Here is a 13877-nt window from a genome sequence, read left to right on the forward strand (position 1 = left end):
TTTTCATCAAGGATCTCTTGGTAATTTGCTCCGTTCATCTTTCCCTCATCTCTGACTGGTCTCCCAGTCCCTGCCGCTGAAAAACATCCCCACAGCATGATGCTGCCACTACCACGGTCACTCTGTAGGGATAATGCCGGTTTCCTCCAAATTGTTCAATCTTGGTTTCATCAGACCAGAAAATGTGTTTCTCATGGTCTGAGTGTCCTTTAGGAGCCTTTTGGCAAACTCCAAGTGGGTTGTCATGTGCCTTTTAGCTGAGAAGTGGCTTCCATCTGACTACTTTCCCATAAAGGCCTAATTGGTGGAGTGCTGCAGAGAAGGTTGTCATTCTGGAAGGTTCTCCCATCTCCACAGAGGAACTCTGGAGCTCTGTTAGAGTAACCATCAGGTTCTTGGTCACCTCCCTGACCAAGGCCCTTCTCCCCAGATTGCTCAGTTTGGCCGGGCGGCCAGCTCCAGGAAGAGTCTTGGTGGTTCCAAACATTCTTCCATTTAAGAAGGATGGAGGCCACTGTGTTCTTGGGGATCTTCCATGCTACAGAAATGTTTTGGTACCCTTCCCCAGATCTGTGCCTCGACACAATTCTGTCTCGGGGCTCTACCTACAATTCCTTTGACCTCATGGCTTGTTTTTGTTCTGACATGCACTGTCAACTGTGGGACCTTATATAGACAGGCCTTTTACAAATCATGTCCAATCAATTGAATTTACCACAGGTGGACTCCAATAAAGTTTTAGAAACATCTCAAGGATGGTCACAAGTTCATTTTTCGAGTCTCATAGCAAAGTGTCTGAATACTTATGTAAATCAGGTATTTCTGTTTTTTAAAATAAATGTGCAAACATTTAGAAAAACCTGTTTTCACTTTGTCATTATGAGGTATTGTGTGTAGATCGAATGTTTTATTGAATCCTTTTTAGAATAAGGCTGTAATGCAAGAACATTTGGAAAAAGTCAAGGGGTCTGAATACTTCCCGAATGCACTGTACTAACAGGAGGCAGCATGGTAGCGAGGCTGACTTGGTGTCGTACCGTACACACCCAGCTGTAACACCAAGGTCATACAGCATTACATTTTGTAGCCAATTGCCATCCACATTCAACATGTATGTAACATGGTGTTATTGTGAGAGAACCTGTGAAATGAAGTATGAGAAAGTATGAACAAGTAATGTTTCTCCATTTGAATTGTTCAGAAAATATTATTTTATTTCATGTAATGTACACTGTACAAGCCATTGGAACATGTATTATGTTACAATAAGATTTTATCTCTGAAAATCAGGGCTTCCCATAACATTATTTCCATTTTCTTTTTAATCTTTGTGTTTTGCTGTTGACTCATGCATACATGCATGATGTAATAGTGATTTTCGTCTTTACATAAATTCAAAGGGAAAACGTAAAGATGATCTACTGACATCGTTCTCCAAACCTTTAACCTATCACTAAAGTGCTCAATCTAAAGTCATAGCATTTTACATATTGAACATGTGTAATCATTGTATAACAAATTATTACATTTAATCTTTGGCTAATATTTGGTGTAAATAGGCACACTGATTTCAGTGAAGACTTTTTATAAACATTTAAGGCAGTAATCTAATACATTTTCAGTTAAATCAACTGATATTTTCTAATGCATGACTGAAATTTCTGACAGTTCAATATTATATACCTCAGTTTAAAATGATTGAAGACATTGAGTTGTCACCTTTCAAAGTAGGCTCCTCTAGACTACAGAGGCTGCATTTACACAGACAGTCAAATTCTGATATATATACTGTACCAGTCAAAAGATTGGACACACTTAGTCATTCAAGGGTTTGAATTCTATATTGTAGAATAATAGTGAAGACATCAAAACTATGAAATAACACATTTGGAATCATGTAGTAACCAAAAGTGTTAAACAAATCAAAATACATTTTACATTTGAGATTCTTCAAAGTAGCCTCCCTTTGCCTTGATGAAAGCTTTGCACACTCAAATCTAAAATAAAATATTTTCCCTATTATTTTACAATGTAGAAAATGGTAAAAATAAAGAAATACCATTGAATGTGTAGGTGTGTCCAAACTTGTATGTGTGTCCAAAATATATATATACTTTATCACAAGTTGGGATTTTGTCCAACCAGATAAGCTCGTTTGCCAATAATTGGACAAAATATCAGATTTGGGCTGCCTGTGTAAATGCAGCCAGAGTGTATTCCTTAGCAGCACGGTGTTATTGATTGTGGAATATCATCCTTCATGGCAGTGAATGTGCCTGTTGGTTCTAGAGATCACAGGTAACTAGAACATGCTCTACAATTTAGTGATCTTCAATCGACTGGATAAATGCCCTTTGATATGGATGGTTGCTTAACCAGGTAGCAGAGCCATAGAAACCTGTCCCTCCCATGTTGCCCCTAACCCACAATTTTCCGCCCCTATCTCTATCCCTGTGTTACTATACAGTACCAATTAAAGGTTAAAAAAAATTAAAAATTAAAAGTTTGGACACACCTACCCATTGAAGGGTTTTTCTTAATTTCTTACACATTTCTACATTGTAGAACAATAGGGAAGAACTCAAAACTATGAAATAACACATATGGATCATGTCGTCACCAAAAAGGTGTTTAAACAAATCAAAATATATTTTATATTTTAAATTATTCAAAGTACCCACCCTTTGCATTGATGACAGCTTTTCACATTCTTGGCATTCTCTCAACCAGCTTCACTTGGAATGCTTTTCAGACTGTCTTGAAGGAGTTCCCATACAGGCTGAGCACTTTGTTGGCTGCTTTTCCTTCAGTCTGCTGTCCAACTCATCCCAAACAATCTCAATTGGGTTGAGGTCGGGTGATTGTGGAAGGCAGGTCATCTGATGCACCACTCCATCACTCTCCTTTTTAGTCAAATATCCTTTACACAGGCTGGAGGTGTGTTGGGTCATTGTCCTGTTGAAAAACAAATGACAGTCCCACTAAGCGCAAACCAGATGGGATGGCGTATGGCTGCAGAATGCTGTTGTAGCCATGCTAGTTAAGTGTGCCTTGAATTCTAAATGAATCTCAGACACTGTCACCAGCAAAGCACCTCCACACCATCACACCTCACATGCGGAGATCATCCGTTCACCTGCATCTCACAAAGACACGGCGGTTGGAACCAAAAATCTGAAATTTGGACAGATTTCCACCGGTCTAATGTCCATTGATCGTATTTCTTGGCCCAAGCATGTCTCTTCTTATTATTGGTGTCCTTTAGTAGTGGTTTCTTTGCAGCAATTCGACCATGAAGGCCTGATTCACGCAGTCTCCTCTCAACAGTAGATCTGGAGATGTGTCTGTTACTTGAACTCTGTGAAGCATTTATTTGTGCTGCAAATTCTGAGGCTGGTAACTCTAATGAACTTATCCTCTGCAGCAGAGGTAACTCTGTGTCTTCCTTTCCTGTGGCAGTCCTCATGAGAGCCAGTTTCATCATAGCGCTTGATGGTTTTTGCGACTGCACTTGATGAAACCTTCACAGTGCTTGACATTTTCAGAGTTGACTTGTCTTAAAGTAATGATGCACTGTCATTTCTCTTTGCCAAGACTGTTCAACGCTGTCATCAAGGCAAAAGGTGGCTACTTTGAAGAATCTCAAATATAAAATATATTTTGATTTTTTAACACTTTTTTGATTACAACTTGATTCCATATGTGTTATTTCATAGTTTTGATATCTTCACTATTATTCTACAATATAGAAAATAGTACAAATAAAGAAAAACCCTTGAATGAGTAGGTGTGCCCAACCTTTTGACTGGTACTATATATATAGATATTCTTAACCCCGGAACCCACCCATCCCACGATGCTCTCTGTCCCTTACTCCTCTCACCTATTACCCTCTTCCCCTTCTCCAATACCCCATTCTCCCTTTCTTCTTGCCCATCCTTCCCGTCCACCCTCCTCCTTCCCCACCCTTACTCCATCCTGTCACTCCCATCCCCGTTGATTTGCACCACACACTCCTTGTCCAGAGGCTCATTGCAGTGGGCAATGCCAAAGTGCTGACTGCTCACCTGGTACCTGCCTTGCTTGTCCAACCCCACAGCGGGCACAAAGCGCCGCTCAAACTGGATCTCCTGGCGCAGGTAGGACGTCCTCTTCTGGCAGGCGTCGCCCGTGCCCTCCTGGGAGGCGGAGAGAAACACCACTAGCTCAAAATGGCTGGCGCTGCCCTCACGCAGGGCCGGGTAAAGGGGGCTGTGGCGGTCCAGGACGTGGTAGAAGGTGAGGGGGAAGATGAAGAAGGGGCAGGGGCGTGGGCCCAGCCGGTCCAGCTGGAAGTCCAGGTTGGTCTGGTGCAGGACTTGGTCGTCTCTCTGTTCGTACAGCACGGCACTGACCTCCACGTCCACCAGGGGGCGTCGCAGAAGGTTGGTGGCCCGGAACAAGAGGCAGGGCTGGCCCTGGTGCTGACCTACCACCGCCTGGGGGCTGAACTGAATGGCCCCCGCACGCTTCTGGGGACGGGCGATCTTAGCCACAAACGCACCTGAGAGTGGGGAAGGGAGAGAGAAAATGTAGATATCAGTAGTTTTCCTCAGAAATATGTATGGTGTGTTGTTTTTTTGATCTCTAGAGACCCAGGTGAGACAAAGATTGAGTATTAACAAGAAATTAAAATAATAGAGTAAGAAAAAAAATCCAAGATGAAGAACACCAAACAGCTGTACCCTCAGCATTGAAACGGACAACAACAACCTGAGAAAGAGAAGTGCTCCTCTCCATTAGAAAGTACCTGTGATGAAAGCTTCCAGCATGAGCCCCAGCAGCATCTGAACTGCCAGCAGGGCTATAGCACTGGGACAGTCCCCACTGGGGAACATGGTGCCGTACCCTATGGTCAGCTGCGTCTCCAGGGAGAAGGAGAAGGCTGCGGTGAAGCTGGTGATGTATTTGACACACACTACGTGTCCCTCTGGAGGAGCGTCGTGGTCCTCCACCGCCAGGTCTCCATTGAGGTGGGCCAGTAGGTACCACAGGCAGGCGAACAGCAGCCAGTGGGCCACAAAGGAGGTGCAGAAGGCCAATAGGACCCAGCGCCAGCGCAGGCACACCACTGCCCCCCACAGGTCCTGCAGGGGAGAGCCAGGGAGTATAAACCCATTCAATTATTGCTGGTTTCCCAGACAGAGATAAAGCCTGATCCTGGTCTTATAATCAAGTTCAATGGATGTTCTCAATTGAGATTTTAAATTCAAGGCTAGTCTTAATCTATGTCTGCAAAACTGTCCCATAGAGTGTCTGTGTGTAACCTTTTATGTTAAGTTTACATTTCCGTTTAGTCAGCAGCACCTCTTCAACTATTGTGTGTGTTTCAACTCATTTATTTTACCTGTAGGGCTAGCAGCCAGGCAGAGGCAGATGCCCAGGAGGGCCACAGGCCAGGGGAGGGAGGGGAGGACCGCAGGGCGCAGTGACCGTCCTTGGTCACTAGGCGCTGGCAAGACAGGTAGGACGGGGATGATGTGGACAACAGGAGAGGGGAGGAGGAGACCTTGTTCCCGTCCAGGACATTGGTTGTTTTGGTCGTCATGGTTACAGGGAGGTGAGGGGTCGAGGGCAGGCGAGTGGGCAGGTCAGGATGAAGGTATCTGGAAACAAGGACAATCATGCCAAGAATCATAGAAGACCGTTTATTATAACTTTGTAAACATGGACAACTTTGACTTTACAAATCCACTTTGACATTGTTATGTAGTTAGTTATGTACATAGGGGGACAGACAGAGAGAGACAGAAACTTCCAGAAACGTCTAGAATGTTGTTGCAGGTGATTAGAGATGTGCTCAGTGGGGTATCTGTCAGTGGAACACAGCGACATGCAGAGCAGGAATGTGGTGAGTTTAATCTTGGAGGAACAGACTCAGTAACAATCACTACAGTACCAGACTGGGACTTCTCTCTCCCATCTGTTCTCTAGTCTTGTTCAGCAACATGTTAGAATGCTTTATGGATGATCACTGTGATAAATAACACACACCCTCCTCATGTACTGACTGTAGACTATATCATGGGACGTTTTTACAGTGTGATGACGTTTGAGGTATATATGAAAATATATATCATTCTGTGAGATTAAATATGTTTTTTATGAACCCATGAAGTCTCTTGTTTGCATTGTGTATGTACAGTATTTGCTAGCTGCAAGAGATGAGCTGAGAAAACATTGCACATACATTTTACAAACAATTATTTTAAGTGCTGTATCTAACTCACATCATGGACCAGAATGACTTATAGGGATGCATGGCTAAAAATCGCTCCTGTTTATAACTTTAGCCTGTAAATTGTGCACCATATACTGTCTGTAAGTATAAATGGAATATACAGCTAACAAAGTTATTCTTTTGAATCAAACACACTTCAATAAATGTAATTGTCAAAAGCTGTGCAATGTTTGTACAGCTAACGAAGTAGAAAATCAGCTGGGAAATTGTGTTGTTGTTCTTTTCTGTGTATTAGACGCATACAATTACACTCGGTAGTAAAAATGAGCCCTGAGCCTTGACTACACACGAGGGCAGTCACAAATGTCGTGGGAATCTCACTGGAGTAACTCTATGTTTCTAAGGGGTTTTATTCGTCAACATTTTCATTGGGGAATATTGAGGCACTTATGTTGGCTAATTAAATTACAGATTCGTTACAGTCAGAACCAGTGGTGGAAAAAGTACCCATTTGTCCTACTTGAGTAAAAGTAAAGGTACCTTCATAGAAAAAGACTCAAGTAAAAGTGAATATCACCCAGTAAAATAATACTTGAGTAAAAGTCTAAAAGTATTTGGTTTTAAATATACTTAAGTGTCAAAAGTAAATGTAATTGCTAAAATATAATATTTTCCAATTCCTTATATAAGGCAAAGCAGGGAAAGCCAGGGGCTCCAATCATTTATAAATTAAACGTGTGTTTAGTGTGTCTTCCAGATAGGGATCACCAGGGATGTTCTCTTAATAAGTGAGTGAATTAGACCATTTCGCTGTCCTGCTAAGTATTCAAAATGTAATGACTACTTTTGGGTGTCAGGGAAAATGTATGGAGTAAAATGTACATAATTTTCTTTCGGAATGTAGTGAAGTAAAAGTAAAAGTTGTCAAAAATATAAAGAGTTAAGTACAGATAGAAAAAAATGACTTAAGTGGTACTTTCAAGTACTTTACACCACTGGTCAGAAATAATCACTGGCACGGGCTAACAAGTCAGGCTGCAGCGGCTTGCTGCTAGCTACCACTTCTGTTCTCTAGGCCAAGCATGGGACTGTTATTACAGAAACAATATAGGGTAATGGGTAAGCATGGCTATGTGTTAGTGCAGTAAGAAGTGCTTCATTGTCCTGAGGTGGGGGGATGCCAGCTTGAGAGAGGCCATCAGAGAGGCCGTCACATGAGGGGCATGCGGCGTGCAGGGGAGGCAAAAACACACACACACAGTGGTTACAAATCCCCAATGTCCCCCACAGTCTGTTGGGCCTGGCGGCCATTTTCTCCTCAGTATGTGTGTGAGATAGTGGCGGCTATTAGATGATGCTAACAACAGCACTCTTTCTGTGGGCTCTCTCTGTGGATGGATGAGGAGGCTCAGTGGCTGCTGGGATAGTTTGAGGTTGTTGTTTGGGGTTGTTGGTTGGAGATAGCTTGGCTACATTGCTCCCTAAGCTATAGCTTAGTTTAGCCAACAATGATACAATCATCAGAGGGCCATCTATCACTGCAAAGTGCGGTGCAGGAGAGTTTGCCATTTTCCAGCAGATACGTTCATTGTAGATAATACATTACCAGCATGTTATTGAGTGTTTGTCTTAGGTGCCAAAGTTTAAGGGGGTATAGGTATATGTAGGAGGAGGCTGTTTTACTTGTCCTCTGATTTATCCCTCCACTAGCCTACACTGGTGTTGATTACCGCATCTTACATATGTTGAAGTTTAATATTACAACCTGTCCACCTCTGTTTCATAACCACAGATAAAGCATTTACAGGATGTATATATAATATAACTGAGTCTATAACTGTTTAGCTCCAGATGGTTAACAGGGTCTCCCTTTAACATCCAGCTTTACCCCCATCCCCATAGAGATCCAATGGGAACCTCCACCTGGAGCTAAACAGTTATAGACTATAGATTATAGTTATAGACAGTTATATTATAGATACATCCTGTAAATGCTTTCTCTGTAGTTATGAAACAGAGTAAGACAGGTTGTGCAAGTTGACCTCCCTTTGTCCTACTTAGGCCTATATCTAACGTGTTAAAAATGAAAAGAAACACCCATTTTGTTACTTCAAGCTGGAAAAAGTTGACCTGTTATTTGACTTCTTCAGTCTAGGGTCTCCAAGGGTACAAGCTGTGTTTATGTATTCATTTACATGTACATGATTGACAGTAGACACAGTCTTGGTTACGTTTTGCTGGCAATGGGTGATTCAGCTGGTCAATTTCTTGCACATTGTTCAATAATGTTGCACAAACTCAATCTTGCAGTTTGAATTTGAAAGTCTAACTTTTTGGGGACAGATTTGACAGCTTTTTCTGTTGTGATGCACCATAGTCTCATCTCTCTGTCTCCCTCTCTGTCTCTAATGCTGTGTCACTCTCTGTCTCGCTGTCTGACTCTCTCTCTCTATCCCTCTCTGTCTCTCTGTCTGTCTCTCTTTCTGTCTCTCCCTGTCGCTCACTCTGTCTCTCTATCAATGTCTCTCTCTCTCTGACTCTTTATCTCTCTGTCTTCCTCTCTGTCTGTCTATGTCTCCCTCTCTGTCTCCCTCTCTGTCTCCCTCTCCCTCTCTCTCAATCTGTCTCTCTATCGATGTCTGTCTCTCTCTCGGCCGCTGTGTCTCTCTCCCTGTCTCTTTGTCTCTCTCACACACAGTCTCATATCACCCTCTCTCTCTTCCTCTCAGTGGCCTGGGTCGTCTGACTCCCAGTCCATCCGTAAGGTTACTCACCGTAGTATAGCACCAGGGCCAGCGATCACCCGTCTGATGGTGCCCTTTTCACCCGAGCGCTGATCCGAGGGCGGGCAGGAGGCGAGGCCAGGGGCGGGAAAACCACCAAATCCGTGGGATGAGAAGATGGGGGGTAAATCCCGAGGTATTCCCAAGGTAAAGGAAGGAAAAGATAGTGTCACCCCAGGAACTCTTCGGCGTGGGAGCCGGACTGAGCCCAACGCTCTGCTCTTCCGATCTGCAGCTCCGGCTCTCTGCCGAGGATGATTCGATTGGTCACATTACTCTGCATGTGGCCAATTAGTGTTCCCGGAAGGCGAGAGAGGGAGGAGAATAACCCAAAGAACAACACCTTGTCACAGTTCATTGACAGAGCCAGTTGTAGCTCCTCTGAGTCCTGTGGTTGGTAGGAGTAAATTAGTATAGGAATGATGATGAGAGAGAGGCTCTGGAGGGGGAGTGTGACAACAGGGTGTCTTTGTGTGTGTGTGTGTGTGTGTGTGTGTGTGTGTGTGTGTGTGTGTGTGTGTGTGTGTGTGTGTGTGTGAGAGAGAGAGAGAGAGAGAGAGAGAGAGAGAGAGAGAGAGAGAGAGAAAGAAAGCGAAAGAGAAAGAGAGAGAAAGAGAGGGAGGGGGGGTGAGAGAGAGAGAGAGAGAGAGAGAGAGAGAGAGAGAGAGAGAGAGAAAGGGAAAGAGAGAGAAAGAGAGGGAGGGGGTGGAGAGAGAGAGAGGGAGAGAAGGATTGATTGTTCCATTGCAAAATCTACCTTCACATTACTATCTACCCTCACTCTTTAATAAAGTCTTTCTGTTGCTAAAGTTTGAAATGTTGCAGAAGTTCAAAGTTCAAAGAAAGAGACTTGGCAAAATGGGTGGGGCTATATCTTGCCTGGTTGGCCTTGTCCGGGGGTATCGTCGGACGGAGTCATAGTGTCCCCGGAACCTCCCTGTCTCAGCCTCCAGTATCTATGCTGCAATAGTCTATGTGCTTGGGGCTAGGGTCACTCTGTCCTATCTGGTGTAATTCTCCTGTCCTATCTGATGTAATTCTCTTGTGTGAACTCTCCTCCCCCCCCTCTCTCTCTCAGGGGCTTTATTGCATGGGAAACATATGTTTACATTGACAAAGCAAGTGAAGTAGATAATAAACAAAAGTGAAATAAACTAAAATGAACAGTAAACATTACACTCCTAGAAGTTCCAAAATAATAAAGACATTTCAAATTTCATATTTAGTCTATATACAGTGTTGTAACGATGTGCACATAGTTAAAGTACAAAAGGGAAAATAAATACACATAAATATGGGTTGTATTTACAATGGTGTTTGTTCTTCACTGGTTGCCCTTTTCTTGTTGCAACAGGTCACACATCTTGCTGCTGTGATGGCACACTGGTATTTCACCCAGTAGATATGGGAGTTTATCAAAATTTGGTTTGTTTTAAAATTCTTTGTGGATCTGTGTAATCTGAGGGAAATATGTGTCTCTAATATGTTCATACATTGGGCAGGAGGTCAGGAAGTCCAGCTCAGTTTCCACCTCATTTTGTGGGCAGTGTGCACATAGCCTGTTTACTCTTGAGAGCCAGGTCTGCCCGCCGTGGCCTTTCTCAATAGCAAGGCTATGCTCACTGAGTCTGTACATAGTCAAAGCTGTACGTTGTCAAAGTTTGGGTCGGTCACAGTGGTAGGGCCAAGTAGCATTCTGGTTTTCTTGTGTTCTCTGTTTTCTTGTGAATAATTATCTTTTTGTTTTCTCATGATTTGGTTGGGTCTAATTGTGTTGGTGTCCTGGGGCTCTGTGGGGTCTGTTTGTGTTTGTGAACAGAGCCTCTGAACCAGCTTGCTTAGGGGACTCTTCTCCAGGTTAATCTCTCTGTAGTTGATGGCTTTGTTATGGAAGGTTTGGAAATCGCTTCCTTTTAGGTGTTTGTAGAATTGAACGTCTCTTTCTGGATTTTGATAAATAGCGGGTAACTGCCTAATTCTGCTCTGCATGCATTATTTGGTGTTTTACGTTGTACACAGAGGATATTTTTTCAGAATTATGCATGCAGTCTCATTTTGTGAATTCTTGGTTGGTGAGGCGGACCCCAGAGCTTACAACCATGAAGGGCAATGGGTTCTATAACTGATTCAAGTATTTGAAGATCCTAATTGGTATGTGGAATATTTGTAAGGGGTGTGTTGGTGCCAATTTCACCTCATTCTACCCCTTCAACCAGGGTGGTAGTTGCAAATTTGCCTCTGTTTATTACGGATGATCAAATCAGGAAAGAGATGAGTAATTTCAGTAAGTTTGCTAGCAGATGTTGTTAAGCACGTTGTTTCGCACCGCAGGCAAGTGTTCATGTTTCTGAATAACAATGAGCAACAGCTAAATGTTCATTTTAAAGTGAGGCATGGGGAGGGGCTCTATGCAGGGTTTGCCATCACAGATAGTCTACGGTGTTTTGAGTGTGGGGATTTGGGGCATAAAGCTTTGCGTGACCACATAAAGGCCGTAGACAAGGTGAGGGTACAGGGGTCAGTGGGGGAAATTGAGGTCAATGTGCAGGGGGACAATGAAATGCAGGCAGCAGAGGCTGGGCCTAGTCATGCCAGTGATGGTGGTGTACATGAGGCTGAGCCTAGTCAGGCTAGAGATGGTGGCATAGCTGAGGCTGGGCATAGTCATGCTATGGATGGTGGTGTAGATGAGGCTGGGTCTAGTCAGGTTATGCTAGTGGATGAGGAGAGTATAGTGGGGAAGTGTAAGAGACTGGCACCATGGAACCTTTGCCTGGTGCTGGGGGGAGGCCCTGACCAGAGAGGAAGGGCAGGTGGTCAGGATGGGAGATGGAGATGAGGAGGAGGAAAGTCAGTCTGAGGAAGAGGATGATGCGGAGGCCTATTTTTCAGCCTCCTCTTCATTGGGTCTGGAGCTGACAAGCAGAGGGGACAAGCAGAGGGGTCAGTATACAGTGAGTGAACTGACAAGGTTCCTGAATGAGACCAAGAGGAAAAAAGTACATTTTGAGGCTTTTTTTTCTGATCTGAGAAAGTTTGTAAGATCAGTATAACATTGTTGTGTCTTTGGCTATGCCGGATTAAGTGATATGACATGCTATTCTATAAAATCCTTTCTCTGTAATTAATATTACCTGATTGAGCTAATCATGTAAATGCAATTAACTAGAAAGTCGGGGCACCACAAAATAATATTTATAGTGCTATTATCTTCCCGAATAAACTCTTAAAGACCTAGTAATATTTTACATCAATAGCAGTCAATATTAATCATCACCTTACTTCAGTCTCATCTGAAAGTTGTAAATTCTTGGTTATCTTTACGAACCCTGGCTGAATCAGCAATACAAAATTGGGTTTAATTCTTTATTTAGTAAATACCTAACTAATTAAACAGAATTACATATACACAGAATGAATCATACCTTGATTACAAATTATGTCATAAAGGAAAACGTCCCTAGCGGACGGAGCAGATATGACAGCTGGTTACACAAAGGAAAATGGGTTGGGTTTGACTGAAAGAGCGGGAAGACTGAGGAACAAAGGGAGAAGCTGTGCTATCATAAATACAATATTCTATGCATTCTAAATTACCACCCATTTGGAAAAGGAAAATGCAATAAATATTATATAAAAAATATATATATAAAAAATAGGTTGGTGGTAGATGGAAGGCCGTGTTGCCCAACAGAGTCCTTGTCCTTTGAAGAGTGTCTCTGGTGGTGAACGGGAAATGTTGTAGTGTCGTCGTTGGGTGGTAGGCAGGATACTCTGTCTGTCCTTTCCTAACCCACGTTTTTAGCTGCCGTTGCTAACTCAATGGCTATGATGTCTCACTTCTTTAGTGAATAAGAGTTCACGCTGAGGTTGGCTTAGTTCTGTAGTTGACATGTTAGTCCTTTTCAACGTATGGACCGTCTTCCCCACATCCTCGGAACAGGAGGTTACATTTTCGTCAAGGCTTTGTGGCAAAGAAGGGGGTCAAGTGATAAATGGCAGATATGTGAGAGCAGAACTAATAAACGGGCTCTGACCGATCACTAAAATGGCCACCTCTGTCAGTACTACAGATCACAAAATGGCAGACCGCCAAGACTACAAGTCCCAGAAGCAAGGGGAACCCTCAGAAGGTGGAGCCGACCCACAGATAAAGGGTCAAGAAAAACCAGGAAGAGGAAGAGAGAGTGCTGGAAGGATCTATGAACAGTAGAGAAAGAGACAATAGAGATTGGCTGGATTTACCGTGTATGAGCTGGATTGTTTTGGACTTACCTGTTGGCGTTTGGACCTGGACCTACCGAGAACCCGATTTGTGTACCGAACCCTGCTACCTTGACCTCGCCTACGGCCTGGGTGGAGCAGGACGGAGAAACAAACAAACAGGTACTGTCCTGTTCGAAAGAACTCTTATTCTTGGGTGATTTGGTGACAGTTTACCACTTAATTTGAAACAAACGCTCCTAACCTTGAAGAGGTTTGCCACAGCTTATATAGTGGAGGGAGAAGTGTGTGTTTTCATAGTTTTATAACCCATGTCTCTTCACAGGGGCGGGCCACTGATTGAGCAGAGCCCTAACCTTATGAAACCCAATTCTCTCATTTGGAAGCTAAAATTACATTTAATCTTTTCACCAATAATTTTATATTCAAACATTTAAATTGCACAAACATTCCATGTGAATCTGATGTGAAACTATAATGTGTAGACTTTCCACTGTACCGTTTATGTCATCCTATCATTGATGAGAATGTCTCAGATGACAACCGAACTGACATCCTATTCATTAACCAGTTACCTCTACAATCTCGTTCTGAACATCGTATAGTCCGTGAATCTGCACGGCCCCGGGTCTCACCAATGAGTTCGTACC

General features: G+C 43.2%; 1 protein-coding gene across 1 annotated transcript; it reads right to left on the reverse strand.

Annotated features, from left to right (window-relative positions):
* Positions 1-3937: 3937 nt before the first annotated feature.
* Positions 3938-9373, reverse strand: LOC112267614 (inward rectifier potassium channel 13-like). Its single transcript, XM_024445814.1, has 4 exons — positions 8995-9373; positions 5387-5645; positions 4790-5126; positions 3938-4543 (listed from the first exon to the last, which is right to left on the reverse strand). The coding sequence occupies exons 2-4, from the start codon at positions 5585-5587 to the stop codon at positions 3969-3971; spliced, it is 1113 nt and encodes a 370-aa protein (XP_024301582.1). The 5' UTR covers positions 5588-5645; positions 8995-9373; the 3' UTR covers positions 3938-3968.
* Positions 9374-13877: the final 4504 nt, after the last annotated feature.

Source organism: Oncorhynchus tshawytscha, linkage group LG14, assembly GCF_018296145.1.
Source record: "Oncorhynchus tshawytscha isolate Ot180627B linkage group LG14, Otsh_v2.0, whole genome shotgun sequence".
NCBI lineage: Eukaryota > Metazoa > Chordata > Actinopteri > Salmoniformes > Salmonidae > Oncorhynchus > Oncorhynchus tshawytscha.

Bases quoted from the DNA above. Each gene is read 5' to 3' on its own strand.
- LOC112267614 (XM_024445814.1), bottom strand. From the start codon at position 5,587: ATGACGACCAAAACAACCAATGTCCTGGACGGGAACAAGGTCTCCTCC. The intron at 5,127-5,386 runs GTAAAATAAATG...TCTCCCCTGCAG, and splicing joins CCTGGCTGCTAGCCCTACAG to GACCTGTGGGGGGCAGTGGT. The intron at 4,544-4,789 runs GTACTTTCTAAT...CCCCACTCTCAG, and splicing joins GCTGGAAGCTTTCATCACAG to GTGCGTTTGTGGCTAAGATC.